General features: G+C 40.9%; 1 protein-coding gene across 3 annotated transcripts in view; it reads left to right on the top strand.

Moving 5' to 3' along the window:
* The window catches only part of ammecr1 (AMMECR nuclear protein 1), a 75,232-nt gene continuing 53,890 nt past the window's right edge, over positions 1–21,342 (top strand). For all 3 annotated transcript variants that reach the window (XM_060936532.1, XM_060936530.1, XM_060936531.1), the window contains exon 1: positions 1–1,777. In XM_060936532.1, the coding sequence (XP_060792515.1) occupies positions 1,248–1,777 (530 nt within the window). In that variant the 5' untranslated portion in view covers positions 1–1,247. The remainder of the gene's footprint in view (positions 1,778–21,342) is intronic.

Raw genomic sequence — 21,342 nt, 5'->3', positions numbered from 1 at the left:
GATTCAGTCGGTATACGGATTCTTTTCACGTAGCCGTGATTGAGAATACAGACTCCGGAGTACGCACCATGCGTAAGAATTGGCCGTAAAATAGGTGCTGGATGGTGGAAGCAGTGTTCGGGGCTGGCTGTGCGGGCTCTGCATGACCGTCCGGGAGCCGAAAACAGCGAGAAAACCCAACCCAGCTGCTGTGCATGGAACAGTGAGCGGAGCCGGGGAGAGTCCGGATGATGGACGGCTGTGTTTATGTTGTCGTTCAGCTTAAAAACCGCGTCCTGACAGACGGATGACAGAATTCCAGCAGCAGCACCGGGAGAAAACTTCAGCGCCCGCAGTGAGGCGGTGAGAGCAGCGGGGAGGCGACAAAACGGAGCAGAGGAGCGGCTCACTCAGGAGAGGAGCTCAGAAATGACTCAGTGACGCCGAGAGAGAGAGAGAGAGAGAGAAGGAGAGAGAGAGAGAGAGAGCGCAGAAAACTGCGTCGCTTTAGGGTGCGTGCTCGCGCTCTCTCTCTCGGTTCCTGCGCCTCGAGCTGAGCAGCCCGTCCGGTTCCGACTGCCTGCGCGCTTATGCAAGTAAACAACTGACCCGGCTCGGCTCGGCTCGGCTCCGGGGCGGAACGGAGCGTCGGGGAGAGAGGGAGACGGATGGTCGGCCGGTCCTGCGTGCTCGAGTCCCCGGATTCCCGCACAGTGAGGGTGCAGTGCGGGTGTCTGTCTGCGCACTCCGACATCCGCCTCGCCAGCTCATATTCATCTGTTCTGTTGTTGTTGTTGTTGTTGTGTTAAACCGGGACGCATGACCTGATGAACTGCTGGTGCGCCTGGCATCTGAACGAGGGAATAAAAAACAAACCACCCTGCGACTTTCCCCTCATTTCCCCGCCTGAACAGACCCGCGGGACGCAGCTGGAGCTGCCTATCTGCGAACATTGCGTAAGGCTGCAGCGTAGGCTACGATTTCTCCCTTTCCTCACTGTCGCTTTCTATCTTTAACACATCGGGTGACATTGCAGTCTGTGAGAAATTGGAAATCCTCCCCCTCCCCCCTCTTTTTTTTTTAACAATTTTTACGTAGACTGACTACGTTTGAAAAAGGAGGAGGAGAGAGAAAAGAAGAAACATTAAAAATAAATAAATAACTAACATAAAGCGGTGAAGGTGGAGCGTCGTGCGTCGTACGTGGTGACGCAGTGGGATTTTTACGCGTGGTCGGCGTTTGGCCCCGCCCTTCCCGCCGTGACGGCGATGGGTCGGAAGCGGTGTGTCGGTGCAGATTGTTCGAAGATGGCGGCCGGCTGCTGCGGGGTGAAGAAGCAGAAGTTGTCGGGATCCCCCGGCTCAGGGGGTCCCGGCGGGGCGGGCAGCGGCGGCGGGGTTGCAGCCGGGACCGGGCACTGCGGATCGGACTTGGGGATCGGGTCTTCATCGTCGACGGTCGTGGCCGGAAGCGTGAACCGAGTGAACGGCCTCGGGGGTCCGGGGGGCAGCGGGAGCTGTAGTGTTAGCAGCAGTAATAATAATAGCAGCGGTGGAGGTGGATGCGGCGGTAGCAGCGGTGGGAACAGCAACAACACAACCACCGCTCTGTCTCCGACTCCAGGAGGCTACAGCTCCAGCACCGGCCTCTCCCCGAACCTCAGTCCGGGACCGGGCTCAGGCTCAGCCAGGAAGATGGTGGTCTCGGCGGAGATGTGTTGCTTCTGTTTCGACGTGCTTTATTGCCATCTTTACGGTTACCAGCCTCCCCGAACACCCAGGTTTACAAACGACCCCTAGTAAGTAGCAGCACCTCGGCTAATGCTAAAGCTCTGCCTCTTTTGTTAAGTCGAGTGAAATGTATTTATTTAAAAACACAGATTTCTAGTTAGTTCTATTGTTTTTAAAAAAGACTTAAGTTTGCAGTGTTTTCACTTCTCATTAAACTCATACAGGTCTGGAACACTTCCATTATCCGTTTATATTTTGGATAAACTTTCTCTCTCTCTCTCTGTGCGCTAGAAACACTGTTATTCCTCAAGCTTTCTACACTCAGTGTCCGGGCTTTCTTTTCTTTTCTTTTCTTTTCTTTTCTTTCCTCTAAAATCCGGATCAGAGCCGAGTCTGTTTTCACACACTGCTCGACCAGTTCAGACAAAATGACTTAAAAAAAGTAGTAAATTAGAATAAAAAACAAGAAGAATCTGAAATGTGTAAATGTTTAGATTTTTGAAATTCACACCGAAATTCAAAGTCTAATTTTAATCTAATTCATTTTTTTGTATATTTACTGAAAAGAGAAACTCTCGCTTCCTCACTGCTCCTCTTACCCCAGTGGGTTTTAATTATTTTAACCGGCTCTCTCTTGCTAGCTAGGTTTATAATAAATTATTTTCAATCCATGGATCGACGACTGTATTCTCCCTTTTAGCAAAATAACTCAATTCCTGATAATTTATCCACCCAGATCATCTTAAACAGGATTATTTTTAATATAAATTCATATTAAATGCTGTTTCTGGGCTCCAGGTCGAATGATGGCTAGTTTGATTTTGATGATTTAAAAAACATCATATATATTTACTGAAAATAAGATCCCGTTATTACAGAATAATAAACACATTTCCACTTATTGTTCCATTTTCAACAAGTTTGTGTCTGATATTTATTTAATCACCGCCTCAGTAACAACTCATTATTTAGCCAAGCGGCTAGTTTAGCAGTTAGCGGTTAGCATCTCTGTGCTAAGTCGCTAACAAAGCCCGAGTTGTTGAGTTTGTTTGCTTTTTAACAGGAATGTTCGGTTTAAAGTCGGGATTCCAGACTCAAGATTTTGAAGTAATTTTATTAAAATTAACTCTGGTTATTTTTTAAACAAACATTTAATTGAGTGCTTGTCCGTGTTTTTAGCTTAAACTTGCACTGACCTGACTGAAACCTAATTAGCTTAGCTGCTTATTGAATGTGAATCTCTCTCTCTCTCTCTCGCTGCTTTGTTCATCTTTTAATTTCGGTTTTGAAATAAAATACGTGTCTTTTAGTAATATATATATGGTTGAGAGGATAAGATATTCAAGATATCCAAAGTCAGGGCCGAACGATGTGACAAAAAATAAATATCGCGGTTCTTGGGCATTTCTACGATACGTTATCACGACACAAGTTAAAAAAAAAAAAGTATTACTTAATTTCAAAGTTTAAGTCTTACATTTGAACATCAAATCACCTGCTTCCAGTCAGGTCATAATTAAATTATTTGAAGAAAGCCATAAAAAAAGATGAAAAATATCACAGTATCTTGGAAAAGAAGGCTGACACTGGAGACTCCTTCCAATGATGATCCTTTTTTTTTTTTTTAATTGTTGCTGTTAAATACTACTTTGTAATCGGTTTATTACTCGCCTTTGATGACTCAGAGTTGGCTGTACAAGTCGCTGTGAAGGTGATGTTGCTCAGGAAATGATGTAGAATAGTTGATATAAACCTGCGATCTGAATTTAACCCGACACCACGATGGTCATTCAGAGCCATGCTGAAAAGGAATGGACCAAAATTACGCAGTGTTGTGCGAAATAGTTTTAAACGTGACGATATTCTGTGGGGTTTTTTTTTTTTTTGGATTGGGGGGAGTGAGCATTTCCTTAAAGTTTCTTTGAGGTTCTTCAGATTCCAGTAAGACTGTGACTCTTTGTCGTTTATCACTTAATTAGTCCTGTTTTATTATTAATGCCTTGTTTCCCTCATGAACCTCACTCACTGTTTACAGATTCCAGCTGTGTCGTAACCTTTAAAATGTTTTCTTGTTCCATAGTAAACACTTTTTGTCTGCTGTAGATGATCATTTTCACTCGGTTTGTTTACACCGCGGGCGTCTACTGTTTTTTATAAGTTCTTCAGTGGACAGTTTGAGTGTAATAGTTATAACAATATAATATACGCTAAATAAAATCTGAAACACCGACCTGTTACAGAATAATCCAGACAAACTTTGGAAAGGTATGTGTTTGTTTACATGTCTTTTTTTTTTTTTTTTTTTTTGTGATGTTTTGAGCCACAAAATGGCAGCCGTGATGTACATCACCGGAAACTGCGTCACGTGAGATCAGTCATCCAAAGCACGTCGGTTTAGGACGTGCAACCTGAGTCTCATTCAGAACTGCAGTATGAGAACTGGAGGATTATTGTCAATCGTTTTATTTTTAAACATTTACATGGAGTCATTTTCAGCTAAACTAATCCCATATTGGAAAATTGGCCTATTTTAAGTTTTGTCCTCAAACATAAATACTGAAGAATATCTGGTGTGTCTGTGAAATCCCATAATGCACTTTATCCTGGATAAGCGTTCGAATTTGAAAATTGAACCCTACCCTGGATTGAGGTACTCGAGACCTCTGTATCGATCTGTATTTTCAGAAATAAAACTGGATTTTGTCCTGTCCCCTTCCAGATTGAAGAAACATTGTGTTTCTATAGAGCCAGAGAATTTTAAGTCTGTGGCTTAATGATTTACAGTCGACCAGGTGAACTCTAATCACAAGCAGCTCTGTTTCTGTGGCAAATTCTGCACCTCGGTGTGTAAAAATTAGAATCGGAATCAGAATTACTTTATTAATCCCTGGAGGGAAATTCAAACTTGCTACCAAGCTCCTGAATCAAAGTAGTAAACATGTCTAAAAATAGAAGATAAAATCATCTGAAAAAAGAATAAATAAAAATAAAATAAATTTAAATAAGTTCAATAACTTAAGTAAAAAAATATTGCTCGCGTTACACATCAGTAGTGTGGTGATCTGGTGACATGGATCAAGGCAACAATTATAAATTGGTTGTCGGAAAAGGACCGAGTGGTGTGTAAATAATTCAACAAACCTGCAAGGTGAATTTCCTTTAACTTTGATTGGAGGATTCGAAATCCTGTTGTATCGGATCGATGTGGTGATATCGGTAAATATTGAGATTTGGAATGGGAATAACCAGTCTGTGCTTAATGTTTTGTTTTTTAACCTCCTAAGGCCCAAGCTGTTTTTTTACATGCATTTTTTATTTCTCTTTGCTATTTGGGCTTATTAGAACCTGATTAGGGGGCGGCACGGTGGTGTAGTGGTTAGCGCTGTCGCCTCACAGCAAGAAGGTCCTGGGTTCGAGCCCCGGGGCCGGCGAGGGCCTTTCTGTGCGGAGTTTGCATGTTCTCCCCGTGTCCGCGTGGGTTTCCTCCGGGTGCTCCGGTTTCCCCCACAGTCCAAAGACATGCAGGTTAGGTTAACTGGTGACTCTAAATTGAGCGTAGGTGTGAATGTGAGTGTGAATGGTTGTCTGTGTCTATGTGTCAGCCCTGTGATGACCTGGCGACTTGTCCAGGGTGAACCCCGCCTCTCGCCCGTAGTCAGCTGGGATAGGCTCCAGCTCGCCTGTGACCCTGTAGAAGGATAAAGCGGCTAGAGATAATGATATATATATTACATTACACACTCTGGTTTCTGTCACAGCTGGTTTGACTGTGGTCTGAAACCTGGGTTCAGGTCAACGTCTGTGTGCTGTGCTTGATGTAAGTCGCACTCCGTTGGAAAAACGATTGTGAAGTTCATTGTGTGTTGCAGTGGCTAACCAGAAACTAATTTATGAGGAAATGTACAAAATAGTCACGTGTGTTTTCTTGATCTGTACAATTAAATTGCTGAGTGTGACGCGTGCTTACATTTCATCTGGACGTCAGACAGCAGGAGCATCGAACAATTTTTCTATATTAATAAAATTGCTATGAAATACATTTATGACACCGAAAAACATGTTAATAATGGGATAAAATTACTCCTTACATTATAAACCCTGATCTATTTTTTCTGGCAAAGCAATCTATTTATATTACAGTGGTTCAATTTGTAGTCATTACGAAATAAATATATTAACATTTTGTAATTTTATTTGCGTGAGCATCATCTCATGAAGGACTCGGAATGTGTTTCATGCCATAGCTTTAGTGCATCATCTCCTTTCTGCTGCCCACTGAGGAACATTTCAGACACTCCAGAAGGACCTGCTGCAGGTTAAACTCCTCCGACTCGGGGCTCAGAGATGATGCTTTAATAACGAAGAGCCTTAAAATGATCTCGAGAGCCCAATGTGTTCAGGAGGCGTGAGGAACGCAGTAGATTGGCTTTAATTTGCAGCGGTTTGAGTTGTGAACGCACAACTGTTGTTTTTGCTTTTTGTGGTCTACCTGACTGAGATGGAGACTTCGCTTAATGTTAATATGGATTACATTTTTAAAAATGTAGTTTTGTATGTTTAAGAAAAAAAATCCGTCTTGTCCTGCATTTTTGGAAATGGCAGTGCTGGTATTTCAAAAAAGTAATCATGTTAAACACGACGTATCGAGCACTCAATGAGGAGAAACGTGGGGAAAAAACAAGATGTTTATCACTGAAGGTTCACACGTTCATTCAGTCATTTTATTATCTTCAGTAATCACTACTTTAAAAAAAAAAAGCTCGTGGACTGATGATGACCTGCTGGAGGAACGACTGCTTGAGGTTTTGCTCTGGTCTCATTTGAGATTTCCGTGCGATGTGTGGTGGTGGATTCAGGAGCGTGAGAATGGAGTAATAGTAGCAGTAATTATAAAAGCATCATAACATCAAGCTGCAAAATTATAGCCCAAATTAACGAGCTGATCACATTCCATGATAAACAAGGTGCGAGCATGTTCATAACACGCAAAAAAACTCCGGAATTTCAGAAATTTCATTCCACGTTAATTTGAAATAAATCATATATTTTTCACTTGCTCTGTATGCAATGTTTTTAATTTTTAGTTGATTTTTACTATTTATTAATTAATTAATTAATTAATTAATTAATTAATTAGCTCCTTGATGTTGGCATGGCGTTTTAAAATTAAAGACCAAACCCATAAAATGTGTAACAAGAACACACAGCTTTCTGATGTGATTTAAAAACAAGTGTTTTGCCACATCTGTATGATAACTGCAAAAAAAAAAAAAAGTCCCGCCCTGGGGAGCGGTTTGGTAAAGCTTTGCTGTCAGTATCTCAAAACATTTATAATTTTTATGGAACAGAGACAAAAACACAGAGCAAAAAAAAAAAAAAAAAAAATATATATATATATATATATATATATATACACACATATTATATATATATATATGTGTGTGTGTGTATGTGTCATTAATAGAATTAACAGTGAACTCTAGTTCTGTAGATTTTGATGCAGTTTTTCTCACTTGGTCACTGAACAGTTTTTGACACTTGGCGACATGAAGTGAATATTTATAGCAATGAATTATTTAATGACTGTGATTGAACCCCAGTGCATTCAGAAAGCCACGAGTTTGTTTATTCTCTTGCGTTGTGTGTGTGTGTGTGTGTGTGTGTGTGTGTGTGTGCAGTTAGTGATGACTGAGACGGTGTTAAAGGTTTTATTATTTATTTGAAATGAAAAACACTGAGTCAGTGGAGAAAAATGTAATTCAAGACATTTCATTATTTTATGCAGTGTGTTCCTGAACCAGCTGCCACAAATATGTTTAACTGAGGAAACAGGAAATGACTCAAACTGTACAAAACCTTATAAAATCCTCTGCCTTTTATTAGAAAACTAACGGTTACAAAAAGAGATGCTAAAGAGATCTGAAAATGTGTTGTGAATTAATTTATCATTGATTCTCAAGTCAGAGGTTGCATTACACAAAATCATTATATTACACAGACACGAGTGTTTTACTGGGAAATACGCCACTGGTATTTTCCATCCGGGACGTGGAGAACCAAAACCGGGACATAAATCTCAATGTCACTCGTGAGGAAATTGATGAATTGTTTTGATAAATTTGGGGATTTTGTGTCGATTATAATAAAAAGAAAATCACATGTTGGCTTGAAGATATGAAGTTTATCTTCTCGTGTTGGAAAAACACTCACTTTTTTATATGAAATACATCGCGGATCTGAGTGATGTATTTCACACCGATGACATCACTCCGGGTGTTTCTGACTAGACACGTGTTGGCAAAATGTTGAACCAGTTCAAAGTTAAAATTCTTTTAATTTACACTTTTTTTTTTTTTTGTGAATGTGTCCATATAATATAAAGAATATTACACAGTGGCGTGAAGATATGAAGTTTATCTTCATCTCATTATCTGAAGCCGCTTTATCCTGTTCTACAGGGTCGCAGGCGAGCTGGATCCTATCCCAGCTGACTACGGGCGAAAGGCGGGGTTCACCCTGGACAAGTCGCCAGGTCATCACAGGGCTGACACATAGACACAGACAACCATTCACACTCACATTCACACCTACGCTCAATTTAGAGTCACCAGTTAACCTAACCTGCATGTCTTTGGACTGTGGGGGAAACCGGAGCACCCGGAGGAAACCCACGCGGACACGGGGAGAACATGCAAACTCCGCACAGAAAGGCCCTCGCCGGCCACGGGGCTCGAACCCGGACCTTCTTGCTGTGAGGCGACAGCACTAACTACTACACCACCGTGCCGCCCTATACATTCACCACTCAAAGATTAACTTCATATCTTCACACATCCTCATCGTATCCTCTATTTACCTCTCAGTGACTGTCGTTGTGTCTGGTAATGAATTCTTATTATTAAACACTAATAGATTCTCCATGTGTTGGAGTGCAATAGATTTTTTTTTTTTTTTTAATTTTAATTAATGAATTTATTTATTTAAAAAAGGATAAAGTCTTCCACTGGTTCTGTAAGCAAATTGAGAAAATATGTTATGAGCAAAATCTGGAGTTTATATATAGAGCGCCCCCAACTTTCTTGATATGTACATTTTACACAGTGCATTTATATATAATATATTCTCAAAGGTGGTGATTTTCATGTTTTTCTAAAGTATTTAAATTAAATTGTGAACGCAATGCATAAAATGATAAAATGGTTATTTTTCAAGTATTAAATGACCCATTTTTCACTTAAAGGTAATTATTACCTCGCCTACTGCGGAGTCAGTGGAGTGAGGTATTTGTTTTGGGTCGGGTTTCTTTGTGTTTGTTAATGTTACGGGGAAACGGCTGGATCAATCTTCATGAAACTTTCAGGGTAGATGGTCATTGGTCTCAAATAGAACCTCCAACATTTTGAGGGTCATCAGGTCAAGGTCACCAAAAAGGTCATTCGTTTTTGTGTCTGCTGCCTCATATACAAGCGCTAGCTACTACGTCATCGTGCTGTAAGAGTGTAACGATCACGCACTACGCATACACACGTTCCTATTAAAATGGCTGGTGAGTGTATACAATTCAGTTCACCATTTGAAATAAATGGACTAGACTGAAGAAATCACTTTCAGATGTGTTGATGCTGATTGCAGAGGGAAAGTGCATTCCTATTTTAAAACTTACTGCAGGTCGTCCCCCTTTCCTCGCCTTCTTCAGCCAGTGGTCCTGTGTGTGATGGAGATGTGACACGCTTCCGAGTTGTTACGGGAAGGTTGTTGGAAAGAGTATTGAGACCACTGAGCTCTAGCGCCGGGCCATTTCTGGGAAATAAGAGTTTGGGTCATGGTGACAGCGTGTATATGTCCACCTCGGTTCAGAGGTTTCAGTTTTGAAAACTGTAAGAGTAGAATAATATAAAGTACAGACACTTGGTATAGTTTACTTGTGTGACTTTTTTAAATTGTTCATTTTTGGATTACGCTTCATTTTTGTGGCTAGTCAAGTTTATTTGTATCACGCTTTTAACAATAAACATTGTCGCAAAGCAGCTTTACAGAATTTGAACGACTTAAAACATGAGCTAATTTTATCCCTAATCTATCCCCAATGATGAAGCCTGTGGCGACGGTGGCAAGGAAAAACTCCCTCAGACGACATGAGGAAGAAACCTCGAGAGGAACCAGACTCAAAAGGGAACCCATCCTCATTTGGGCGACAACAGACAGCCTGACTATAACATTAACAGTTTTAACATGAGGACAGTTTCATTGATGTTATAAACTCTTCATTGATGGAAACTTGAGTGCAAAACTGTTCATGACAACTGCAGTCCCAAAGTTAGCAAGTCAACTGTAGTCCTCAGCCATAAAAGCATTACTGTAAGAGTCCAGAGCGTCTTCCAAGTGTGACTTTCGACTGTCCACATGGGGCCGTCCTCCACAGGAGCGATGTGATGAGACTCCAACCAGACACAGGGCACCAGGATGGATCAGGCAGGTCTGAGGAGCAGAAGAGGTTCAGCATCTCGATCCCAGGATTGACCTGTAACTCAGAGGGACAGATTGGGGGGGACGACACAGGTTGTTAGGTATGCCCAATGTCACCTGATGAGTAGGAACAGTATACATATTGCACTGAGTGCAAGCAGGGACTCCAGCAAAACTAACTATGACAGCATAACTAAAAGGGGAGAGCCAGAAGGTAACACAGGCATGAGGGGCCCCGGGACATAAAGCAGCAGCCACTACACCGTCAACAAACTCGAGTGAGCAAGCGAGTGGGGACTGACCGCATCCATACATCCCAGTTTACCAAAACACTCTGTCTGAGGATCCTCCAGATCTACTCCTTTACCTCATAAACACCATTAACACAAGGCTTGACTAAACAGATCTGTTTTCAGCCGAGACTTAAACACTGAGACTGTTTCTGATTCCCGAACACTACTTGGAAGGCTGTTCCATAACTGTGGGGCTTTGTAAGAAAAGGCTCCGCCCCCTGATGTAGTCTTCACTATACGAGGTACCAGCAGATAGCCTGCACCTTTTGATCTAAGTAGGCGTGGCGGGTCATAGAGGAGCAGAAGTTCACTCAGGTACTGTGGTGCGAGAACATTCAGTGCTTTAAAGGTCAATAGCAGTATTTTATAATCAATACGAAATGTGATTGGGAGCCAATGCAGTGTGGATAAGACAGGCGTGATGTGGTCATATTTTCTAGTTCTAGTAAGGACTCTTGCTGCTGCATTTTGAACTAACTGGAGCTTGTTTATGCACTTATTGGAACATCCAGACAGTAAGGCATTACAATAATCCAACCTGGAGGGAACGAAAGCATGGACTAGTTTTTCAGCGTCATGTAGTGACATTAAATTTCTTATCTTGGCAATATTTCTGAGATGAAAGAAAGCTATCCGGGTGATGTTATCGATGTGAGTTTCGAATGAAAGACTGGGGTCAATAATCACTCCGAGGTCTTTTACTGCTACACGTGAAGAAACAGAAAGGCCATCCAGAGTTACTGTGGAATCAGAAAACTTACTTCTAGCTGCATGTGGTCCGAGTACAAGTACTTCAGTCTTGTCAGAGTTAAGCAGAAGGAAGTTAATAAGCATCCAGTGTCTAATGTCCTTCACACATTCCTCAATTCTATTAAGCTGGTGTCTCTCATCAGGTTTTGCAGAAACATACAACTGTGTGTCATCAGCATAACAGTGGAAACTAATACAATGTTTACGAATAATATCACCCAGAGGGAACATATATAAAGAAAAAAGCAGTGGACCCAAGACAGAACCTTGTGGAACACCAAACTTTACCTCAGTATGTCTAGAAAAATCACCGTTTACATCAACATACTGATAGCGATCAGTTAAATAAGAGCTGAGCCAGGAGAGGGCCGTTCCCTTAACTCCCACAACATTTTCTAGTCTATCCAGAAGAATGGAATGATCAATGGTATCAAATGCTGCAGTAAGGTCAAGCAACACAAGCAGCGAGACACAGCCCTGATCAGACGCCAGCAGTAGGTCGTTTACTACTTTAACCAGAGCTGTCGCTGTGCTATGATGAGGTCTAAATCCTGACTGATACATTTCATGGATGTTATTCCTATGTAAATATGAGCATAACTGCTGTGCCACAGCTTTTTCAAGGATCTTGGAGATAAAGGGGAGGTTTGATATTGGCCGATAATTGGACAGCTGACCGGGATCAAGGTCAGGTTTTTTTTAATCAGGGGTTTGATAACTGCTAGTTTAAAGGATTTGGGTACATAGCCAATCGTAAGAGAAGAATTTATTATTGTTAGAAGCGGTTCAATTTCAGGGATCCCAGACGTCCGCTATTTAGCGGAATTCCGCTATTTTCTAGTGAAAGGTTTTTTTGTTTTTTTTTTGTTTTTTTTTATTAAATCTCTTGTATATCCATTAAAAGTATGTTTAAGTAAAATGACCAGCAGAATACGTTCTGATTTGGTTTGCTTGTTTAGTGATGTTTTCGTCGGCTTCGTTTGTTCTTGTTGACATTCGGGAACACTCGGAAGTTAAATTGATGTAAATACCGCGAGCAGTGTTGCCAGATTGCGCGGTTCTCCGCCCAGTTGGGGGGGTTTCAAGCGCATTTTGGCTGGTTTTGAACATATTTTGGGCTGGAAAACGTCAGGAGTATCTGGCAACACTGACCGCGAGACTGTACGCGATAGAACAAGAAAACAATATGGCTGCGCCCATTTGCTAGAAAACCTGTTTTAACTCCGTTTGTGCTTTTGTTTCTAATGCGTTGAACTTAATTCAGAGCACTGCAGGAACATCAGAAAAGCAGAAGGAAAGATCAGAGAAACAAAAGCAGAGAAAACTGGAGGAAAGATCACAGAATGCACCCCAGAAAAGAGCATTACATTCCTCTGCAGTGAAACCTTTCAAAAAGAGAAAGGTTTAAATCAAATATCTCCAATATTTGCTGTACATATGTCTATATCTAATATTACTGAATCATTGATTTCTGCTCATATTCATGATTTTTGAAAAATGAATGTGGCTTATATTAGACTAGTATAGACATTAACTCGAAACAAAAAAATAAACAAATGAGATGAACTATGGATACTATTGTTATATTATAACAAAATCAGTGGAATATTTAGGCAAGTATATTCTTCAAAGCTACATTTTCGTCTAATTTTTATAATTTTTTTTTTTTGCCACTTATGTCATTGATTACAAAATATGGCATCAAATAGATTCACATTATGGTTAAATTCTGTTGCTTTTCTACGTTAAATCTGTGTAAAAAATGTGTTCTATAGCATCTTTAAATGTTAAAATCTCAACAGCTTCAGGCAGCCCCCTTGACCCCTGCTGATAGTTTCTCATCTCATCTCATTATCTCTAGCCGCTTTATCCTGTTCTACAGGGTCGCAGGCGAGCTGGAGCCTATCCCAGCTGACTACGGGCGAAAGGCGGGGTACACCCTGGACAAGTCGCCAGGTCATCACAGGGCTGACACATAGACACAGACAACCATTCACACTCACATTCACACCTACGCTCAATTTAGAGTCACCAGTTAACCTAACCTGCATGTCTTTGGACTGTGGGGGAAACCGGAGCACCCGGAGGAAACCCACGCGGACACGGGGAGAACATGCAAACTCCACACAGAAAGGCCCTCGCCGGCCACGGGGCTCGAACCCGGACCTTCTTGCTGTGAGGCGGCAGCGCTAACCACTAGCCTACACCATCGTGCCGCCCGGTGATAGTTTCTTACGTTCCTCTATTTTTTTCAATTACTGCTGGGATCCCTGCAATTACTTCAGGTATTCTCTGTTTGAATAGACGTGTAGGTAAGGGATCTAGTACACAAGTCGAGGCATTTGATGCGGAGATTAATGAAAGTAATTCAGTTTCTCTAAGGGGAGTAAAACATTCTAATTGCTGATCTGATAGTTATATTGTTAACTACAGGGTCACTTACATTGTCTGATCTTAAATTAGTAGTTTGAATTTTTTGTCGGATATTCTCAATTTTGTCATTAAAAAAATTCATGAAGTCGTTGCTACTCCATACTGCAGGTGTGCATGTGTCTATAGTGGACTTATTCCTGGTTAATTTTGCTACAGTATTAAACAGGAATCTAGGATTATTTTTGTTATCTTCTATTAGGGAGGAGAGATATGTTGATCTCGCAGCACTAAGAGCTTTTCTATACTTCAGGAAGCTCTCCTTCCACGCTAATTTGAACGCTACCAATTTTGTTTGACGCCATTTACGTTCCAATTTTCGAGTGGTCTGTTTTAAAGTGCGAGTGTCATCATTATACCAGGGTGCTAATTTTTTCTCTCTGACCATTTTCCTTTTAAGAGGAGCTACATTATCTAAAGTATGGCGGAATGTTGACTCTAAGCATTCAGTTGCCTGATCAAGTTCTGCAGGGGCTGACAGTGACCCAATCAAAGTTGATAACTCTGGGAGATCATTTATAAAGCTCTGTGCAGTAGTTGACATGAATGTATGTTTAATACAGTAGCGTGGTGAGGTGCATATATTATTACTCAGACATAGTTTGAATGAGATGAGATAATGATCTGAGAACTTCAGACTGTGGAAGTGTGACTATATTTTCTACATTTAACTCTGTTAGTATTAGATCGAGGGTGTGACCACCATTATGGGTCGGTCCTATGACATTCTGATTAATCCCTACTGAATCTAAAATGGACACAAGCGCTGCTTTCAAAGGGTCTTCTGGGTTATCAAAGTGAATATTAAAATCTCCGACAACTAAAGCTTTGTCTAAGGCAGGGCTTTTCAAAGTGTGGGGCGCGCCTCCCCTGGGGGGCGCAACGTGAGGAAACATAAACCAGAATAAGTTACTATTGCAGACATTTAGCGAACTTCAGCTAGCCTTTGCCAGAGACAAAATGGATTGATTTTTAGTACCTAAAGCTAGTGAGTGAGGAGACAGAGGCTGGGCCAAGCAAAAAAAACAGGTCCTCCAGGATTTCACGATGTTGCGATTTGCAAATTTAACCAATCCCCGCGAATTCATGGCGGTGTTGCAGTTATATCCAATCACCACAACCTTCCCGCAAATTTGACCAATCGTTGGCGTCGTCTTGAGGTGATGTCGACAAACTACCTTCCGCCTTACTTCCCTATACGTTCAAGAGAAGCAGCATGCGCGCAGTGTTGCCAGATTGGGCGGTTTTAAGTGCAATTTGGCGGGTTTGGAACATATTTTGGACTGGAAAATGTCAGCAGTATCTGGCAACACTGCATGATGTGCGAGACAATGTTTATGTAGGCTTAAATTCTGTGACTGAAAGTGTGTTATGTTTACAGTGAAGGACTGTGCGCACTTTATTTTTTTACTTAATACAAGAAATTAATGGATGCCAACATTTTTGCCAAAATGGTATTTTATTTTCCATTGTTTAGGCAGCTTCAGCATCATACTGTGAGATTCTGTTCAAATTGTTTTTTTTTTCTTCTATAAAGCCTGAGCCATTTATTTTATTAGTTTATAATTATTGTTTAATTTAGTCTTCAGGAGAGACTGCCTGCACACAGTACTAGTATTAATAGTTTTTTTTTTTTTTCTTACATGAAAGCTGAGGCATTTATATTATATTTTAAGGTAACTTCATGTTGTGCTGTGAGGTTCTCTGCACTTTAACTTTTGAACCAACAGGAGCATTTGGATAAGTAAAGCCTATTTTTCTGCATTTTTGTAGTCCTGGTAATCTTTTATATTGGTAAAGTTGTTTATAGGACCATTTCTCAGTGTCTTTGTTTTTTTAATCAATAGTTTTTCGGTAATAACTTAATATTTAACATATCACTCAATTTTAATCACAAAAAGAGAAAATCGCAACAATTTCTCGCAACTTTCACTTCCTCCCGCAATGTAATTGCAACAAAAACCTAAAAAACACCACAACTTTCATCGCAATTTTTTGGAAACCCCCGCAACATCAGACATTTTAGCCCGCAACAATCACAAAAAAGGCCCGCGGAATCCTGGGGGACTGAAAAAAGAAGGAAGTATGACCACGATTATTTAAAGTTTGGATTTTCATGGACTGGATCTGAAGATGCTCCACTGCCACAGTGTGTTGTCTGCCAAGAGGTGCTAGCTAACGATGCTATGAGATGTTTAAAATATGTAAAACAAGATGTTTTAAAAAGAAAAGCACAGATGTTTAAAATGTGTAAAAGAAAAAAATAATGTGTACAACAACCATTTTTTTTTAAAAAAAAATACGAATGGAACATTAAGTATAGCAACAACAAAAATTGTGAGGGGGGCGCTGTTGTTTATTTGCTCTCTGAGGGGGGTCTGACTCTCCCACACTTTGAAAACCCCTGGTCTCAGGAAATAACCAGATCTGAGAGAAAATCTGCAAATTCAGAAAGAAACTCAGAATATGGCCCCGGGGGCCTGTAAATAATAAGCAATGGAATTAACTGGGTAGACTTATTTTTCGAGGCTACATACATTATATGAGTATGAAGAACTTCAAATGTATTAAACTTGTAACCAGGTTTGTGTGTTACACCTAGATAATCATTATAAATAACCGCGACGCCTCCTCCTCTGCCAGTTAGACGAAGCTGGTGTATATAACTGTATCCAGGAGGACTCGCTTCATTTAATGCTATATATTCATTTGGCTTAATCCATGTTTCAGTTAAACACAGTACATTAAACTCCTGATCAGTAATGAGTTCATTAACCATTAGCGCTTTAGATGTAAGAGATCTAATATTTAATAGCCCCACCTTTAGATCAAAGGTGCTGGCAGCAGCAGTACAGTCAGTATGATCTAATTTTATATTGATTAGGTTACTGGAACAAACTCTGAGTATTTCTACTTTTTTTGTTGAGCTCGGGGAACAGACACAGCCTCGATGTAGTGGGCCCTGAGTGACGACTCTGTGCAGCTAGCAGACAGTCGGTTTAGCCTGTTCGTCTGCTCCCTGGCCTTGGCTCTGGATTGTCAGAAATGAACTAGGCCTGTTCTGAGACTATGACCTATGCTGCAGGAAATGAGAGCAGCACCTTCCCGAGTGGGATGGATACCGTCCCGCCCTAACAGGCCAGCAGTGCCCTCAAAATTAGCCCAATTATCTATAATCAATTATCTATATCTACTGTCTCGTAGACTAAATATATATGCGCGCTATATTTACTGTATGGACATGGGATCAGAAAACTATTTTATTTATAAGCCACATGGATCCATAGGGGACTTTTTTTTTCCTCCTCTCTCCATGATATCTTCCTTCATATTCATCATAAGTGCTACCAGGCGAGGCTTGTTTTGCCTGGCAACACTTGTTTTGGATATGTTTATGTCCCAGGTTTTTTCCTTTTAATATATTTACTATAATGAAGTGCATTCTCTCTCTCACACTCCTTGTTACTCTTTAGACACACTCCTTAGTGCAAGATTGTGGTTTGGGACAAATTCACTGCTGAATTAATCATAGATGTTGAGTAGATTATCGAGTCTTTAGTCATGAAACTGTTCTGTTGTGCTGTGAGTGAAAACAAAACGTTCCGCTTCAGTCAGCGATCTACAGCGTTTCCACACATGCAAACTCCTCACCTTTCGGCGAAATTCACCGTTTTGGTCCCAAAATAGGTCACTTGTGTGAATCGTGTAGATCCGAAGAGTTTTTTTTTGGGGGGGGGGGGTAGGCAGGCTACAACGCTATTGTTGCCAAACATTTCACTTACAAGGTTACAGCCAATCAAGATAAACAGTTACTAACACGCTTCTTTTCCATTGGAGTTCTGATCAGCTGGTGCACAACCCACTGCTGGTTGCCAGTCCTCGCTTACGAATATTCCACAGATTCAGACCGCAAAGTCACCTTTTTATAGAGAGATCTGGCAACCTCATCTCGCGACTGAATCTGAATACCAATGGAACAGTTTCCAGCGCGCTCGGGGGTGAATAACCATGGGCGGATCTACTGGGGTGGCATATGCCACTCTAAAAGAAAGCCTTGCCACCCCTGCTGCTACCCCAGTTGGCAGCGACGAATTCAAAGAAAAATTACGGCCAATTTGACATTTACATGCGCGAATTTCCAATGTCCGACTGCGGCGAATGCAGCACGAGATAACGCCAGAGATTGGTTGTTTTGGAAAATTGAGAGGCGCGAAGCGAGGGAGCCAGGAGTCGCGAGGAAAGGAGACACGGGAGGAAAGGGGTAAAAGCTGATTAACTATCTATCAAAAAATGAAATTATAATGAATGAACAGTGCTAGTATAGTTGCGATGCTGATTTTGAGAGGATAAAAATCAGGTTGGAGAAGGTTATTTAGCTAACTATACATGTAAGGCAAAAAAAAAGTGTGTTTCCGGTAACCCGACCGATCGAGAATTTCCGCGTTGAAATTGCCGACCGTAAAGTTTTTATTACAAATTTCCCTCGATATTTTAGTGTAAGTGGCGTTAGTTTGTCATAATTTTTTGTTTCAACGCATTCAAGTTGTGAAAGAAACGATAAAAAGTAAAATGTTTTGCCACTTCTATCAGCCCTCCTGGCTGTAATGCAAATTGCTTCCTCTTCAGTATACAAGTGCACTTCTATGGCAGGGAAAAACACTACATTTTGCCGCCTATGTAGTCCCCTATTTATACAAATAGGAGTCATTCAGGATTCAGCCATGTTTTTGCTCCGTGTTTTTGCTCGACCCAAGTTCTACAGTAGGCTAGGCGAGGCCGGCTGCTTTTAATGGAAGTAGTCTAGCCTAGGACGTTAAACCATATTTTCACGTTATTTCTTGATAAGGTGTTTTCACATTATCACATGAAAATATCATGAAATTACGTGATATGTTATTACATGATAAACATATTGTAAAAACGTGATAACTCTGTTAACAATATCTTTTCACGTAATTACTTGAGTCTAAGCCAATTTTTTTTTTTTTGAGTGTGGCAGCAATACGCTTCCGCAGATCATAACTCGAACTCTTGCGATATTTTTTTTTATTCGTTTAAAGATTTAAAACACTTATTTTATTATGATGTGTGGTATAAAGGATTCTGTGCCAAAATACTATTTTGTAAGATGTTTACTTGTGTTAATTTTTTCGAACAAAATAAAACAAATTAAGAAAAAAAATTTCCTACCTACCGACCTTATTTTAGTATTTCATGTTACCTGAAACACACTTTTTTGTTTTTATTTTTTATTTTTTGGCCTAATGTTAGCTAGGTCTGACATTAGTTTTGTGTAAAGTCGGCCACAAAAGTTAATATTGATTCACCGTCTGTCAAGGAAAACATTGCTATTGGCTGAAGCTTATGATTCAAATATTGAGGATCTTAAACATGAGTTACATCAGACGAGGAGAGTACTCGACAGAAAAAAGGGGGAACAGGAGAGTCCTACCACTCTCATGGAGTTCACTGGTTTTGGACCCATACCAAGATGTTGTTGTTGTTGTTTTTTTTGAGTTGTTCAGGTTGTGTAAAATAGCGGTTGTCTTGCCTGTGAGCAGTGCATCCTGTGAACGAAGTTTTTCATCTCTCAGGCTCATAAAGACTTATTTGCGGTTGACTATGACAGAAAAGAGACTATCAAGTTTGGCTGTACTCAGCATTGAATCAAAGCGCACAAAAGCATTAGATCTTGATAAATTTGTGAAGCGTTTTGCTGAGCAACATGGAAATCGCTGCATTCAGCTGTTGTAGGCATGACAAGTTCATGTTCTGCTCACTGGTGAGCCTTTACAAAGCGTGAGGAAAAAACCTATAAAATGTGACACTGGTGTAAATGGCTTAAATCATGCTGAACTTGAAGCAGTGTTGTTATTGTTGTTTTTTAGTGTCTGTTCTTTTGCATATACAGTATAAAACTGTCCAGAAACGGTATAGACCTCATCTGAGAATGTGTGTTCTTCATGAACAATAAAGGCATGAGATTAAGTTTATCTGTATGAGTTTGTAAATGGCAGTCTGTGCCCTTTTGTAGTGTGTGCATACTATTTGTCGTCAAACTGTGATTAAATTCAGTATACAGTATATACATGTCTGTAATACGTTGCCACCCCTCAAAAATTCCTGCCCCCCTCTTGCCACCCCATAAATATTTTTCTAGATCCGCCCCTGATTTCACATAGGTGATGTCTTTAAGAAAATTGACAGACAGGGATTGGCCAGGTGTGTCCTCTGGGGTAGGTCTGTTAGATAGCACAGGCAGTAATATATACCTTTTTGTAAATAGCCCACTGTGTTGTACACAGGGGTGAAAATTAACTTCACAAAATATCAAACTTTACCGGCCACTGACAAATAAATGGTACAATTTACCGGCCACTCAACAGTAACTTATTAAGACGTTTATGGAAAGTTATTTTGTACTGTATTAAATTCAAGATGTCACTGGTTGCAATTTTTTTTGTAACGTAGACTACGAAATGTACTTTTGCGCGCGTGCCGTGTCCCCGTGCATCCTTCTCACCTTTCTCACCCCTGACCAGTTTGCATGCCTGGTTTCTCTCGGCCCTGTAATCTCACAGCAACAAATAAAGTTTTAAAAAAAACAACCTTTTATTTATAAAGCTGGAGATGAGCGGATTTATGCGTAAGTCATCTCATTTCATTATCTGTAGCCGCTTTATCCTGTTCTACAGGGTCGCAGGCGAGCTGGATCCTATCCCAGCTGACTACGGGTGAAAGGCGGGGTTCACCCTGGACAAGTCGCCAGGTCATCACAGGGCTGACACATAGACACAGACAACCATTCACACTCACATTCACACCTACGCTCAATTTAGAGTCACCAGTTAACCTAACCTGCATGTCTTTGGACTGTGGGGGAAACCGGAGCACCCGGAGGAAACCCACGCGGACACGGGGAGAACATGCAAACTCCACACAGAAAGGCCCTCGCCGGCCACGGGGCTCGAACCCAGGACCTTTTTGCTGTGAGGCGACAGCGCTAACCACTACACCACCGTGCCGCCCTGCGTAAGTCGTATCAGTAAAATATTTATTACACACCAAGGTGTTCAGGAGATTACAGACTTCAGGAGTTTATTGTTATTATGATAAAAGTATTTCACAGTGCACTTTTGAGAGTTTGAGGATAATCTGATGGATTTTATTTAAAAAAAAAAAGTTTAAAAACAATTCCAGACTCACTTGAAGCAGCTGATGTGGTGTTGTATTTAGAATTTTGTACTTGATCTTTAAAATTCACTCTAAAATTCACACAGTATTCACTCTTGAGGGAAATGAAATCGAGGTGGTCCACTCGTATAAATCTCTTGGTATCCTGCTTGATGACACCCTGACATTCAAAGCCCACATTGAAAATCTTGTTAAGAAACTTAAACTGAAGCTGGGTTTTTTATTTAGAAATAAATTTTGTTTTTCTTTTGATGTTAAGAAGCGCCTTGTCGCTGCAACCTGTTTATCTATTTTAGACTATGGAGACTTGTTGTACATGAACGCTTCAGCTCAGTGCCTGAGTAAGATCGAGACTGTGTATCATGCTGCCCTGAGGTTCATCACTGATTGTAGGGCCTTGACCCATCACTGCGAACTATATTCCCGAGTCGGGTGGCCGTCACCGTCTACCAGGAGGCTGACTCACTGGTATACCTTTATATACAAGGCAACACTTGGAC

The sequence above is a fragment of the Neoarius graeffei genome, chromosome 12 (genome assembly GCF_027579695.1).
Source record: "Neoarius graeffei isolate fNeoGra1 chromosome 12, fNeoGra1.pri, whole genome shotgun sequence".
NCBI classification, from domain to species: Eukaryota; Metazoa; Chordata; class Actinopteri; order Siluriformes; family Ariidae; genus Neoarius; species Neoarius graeffei.
The sequence above is the reverse complement of the archived record's forward strand: the minus strand, read 5'-3'. Positions and strand labels throughout refer to the sequence as shown.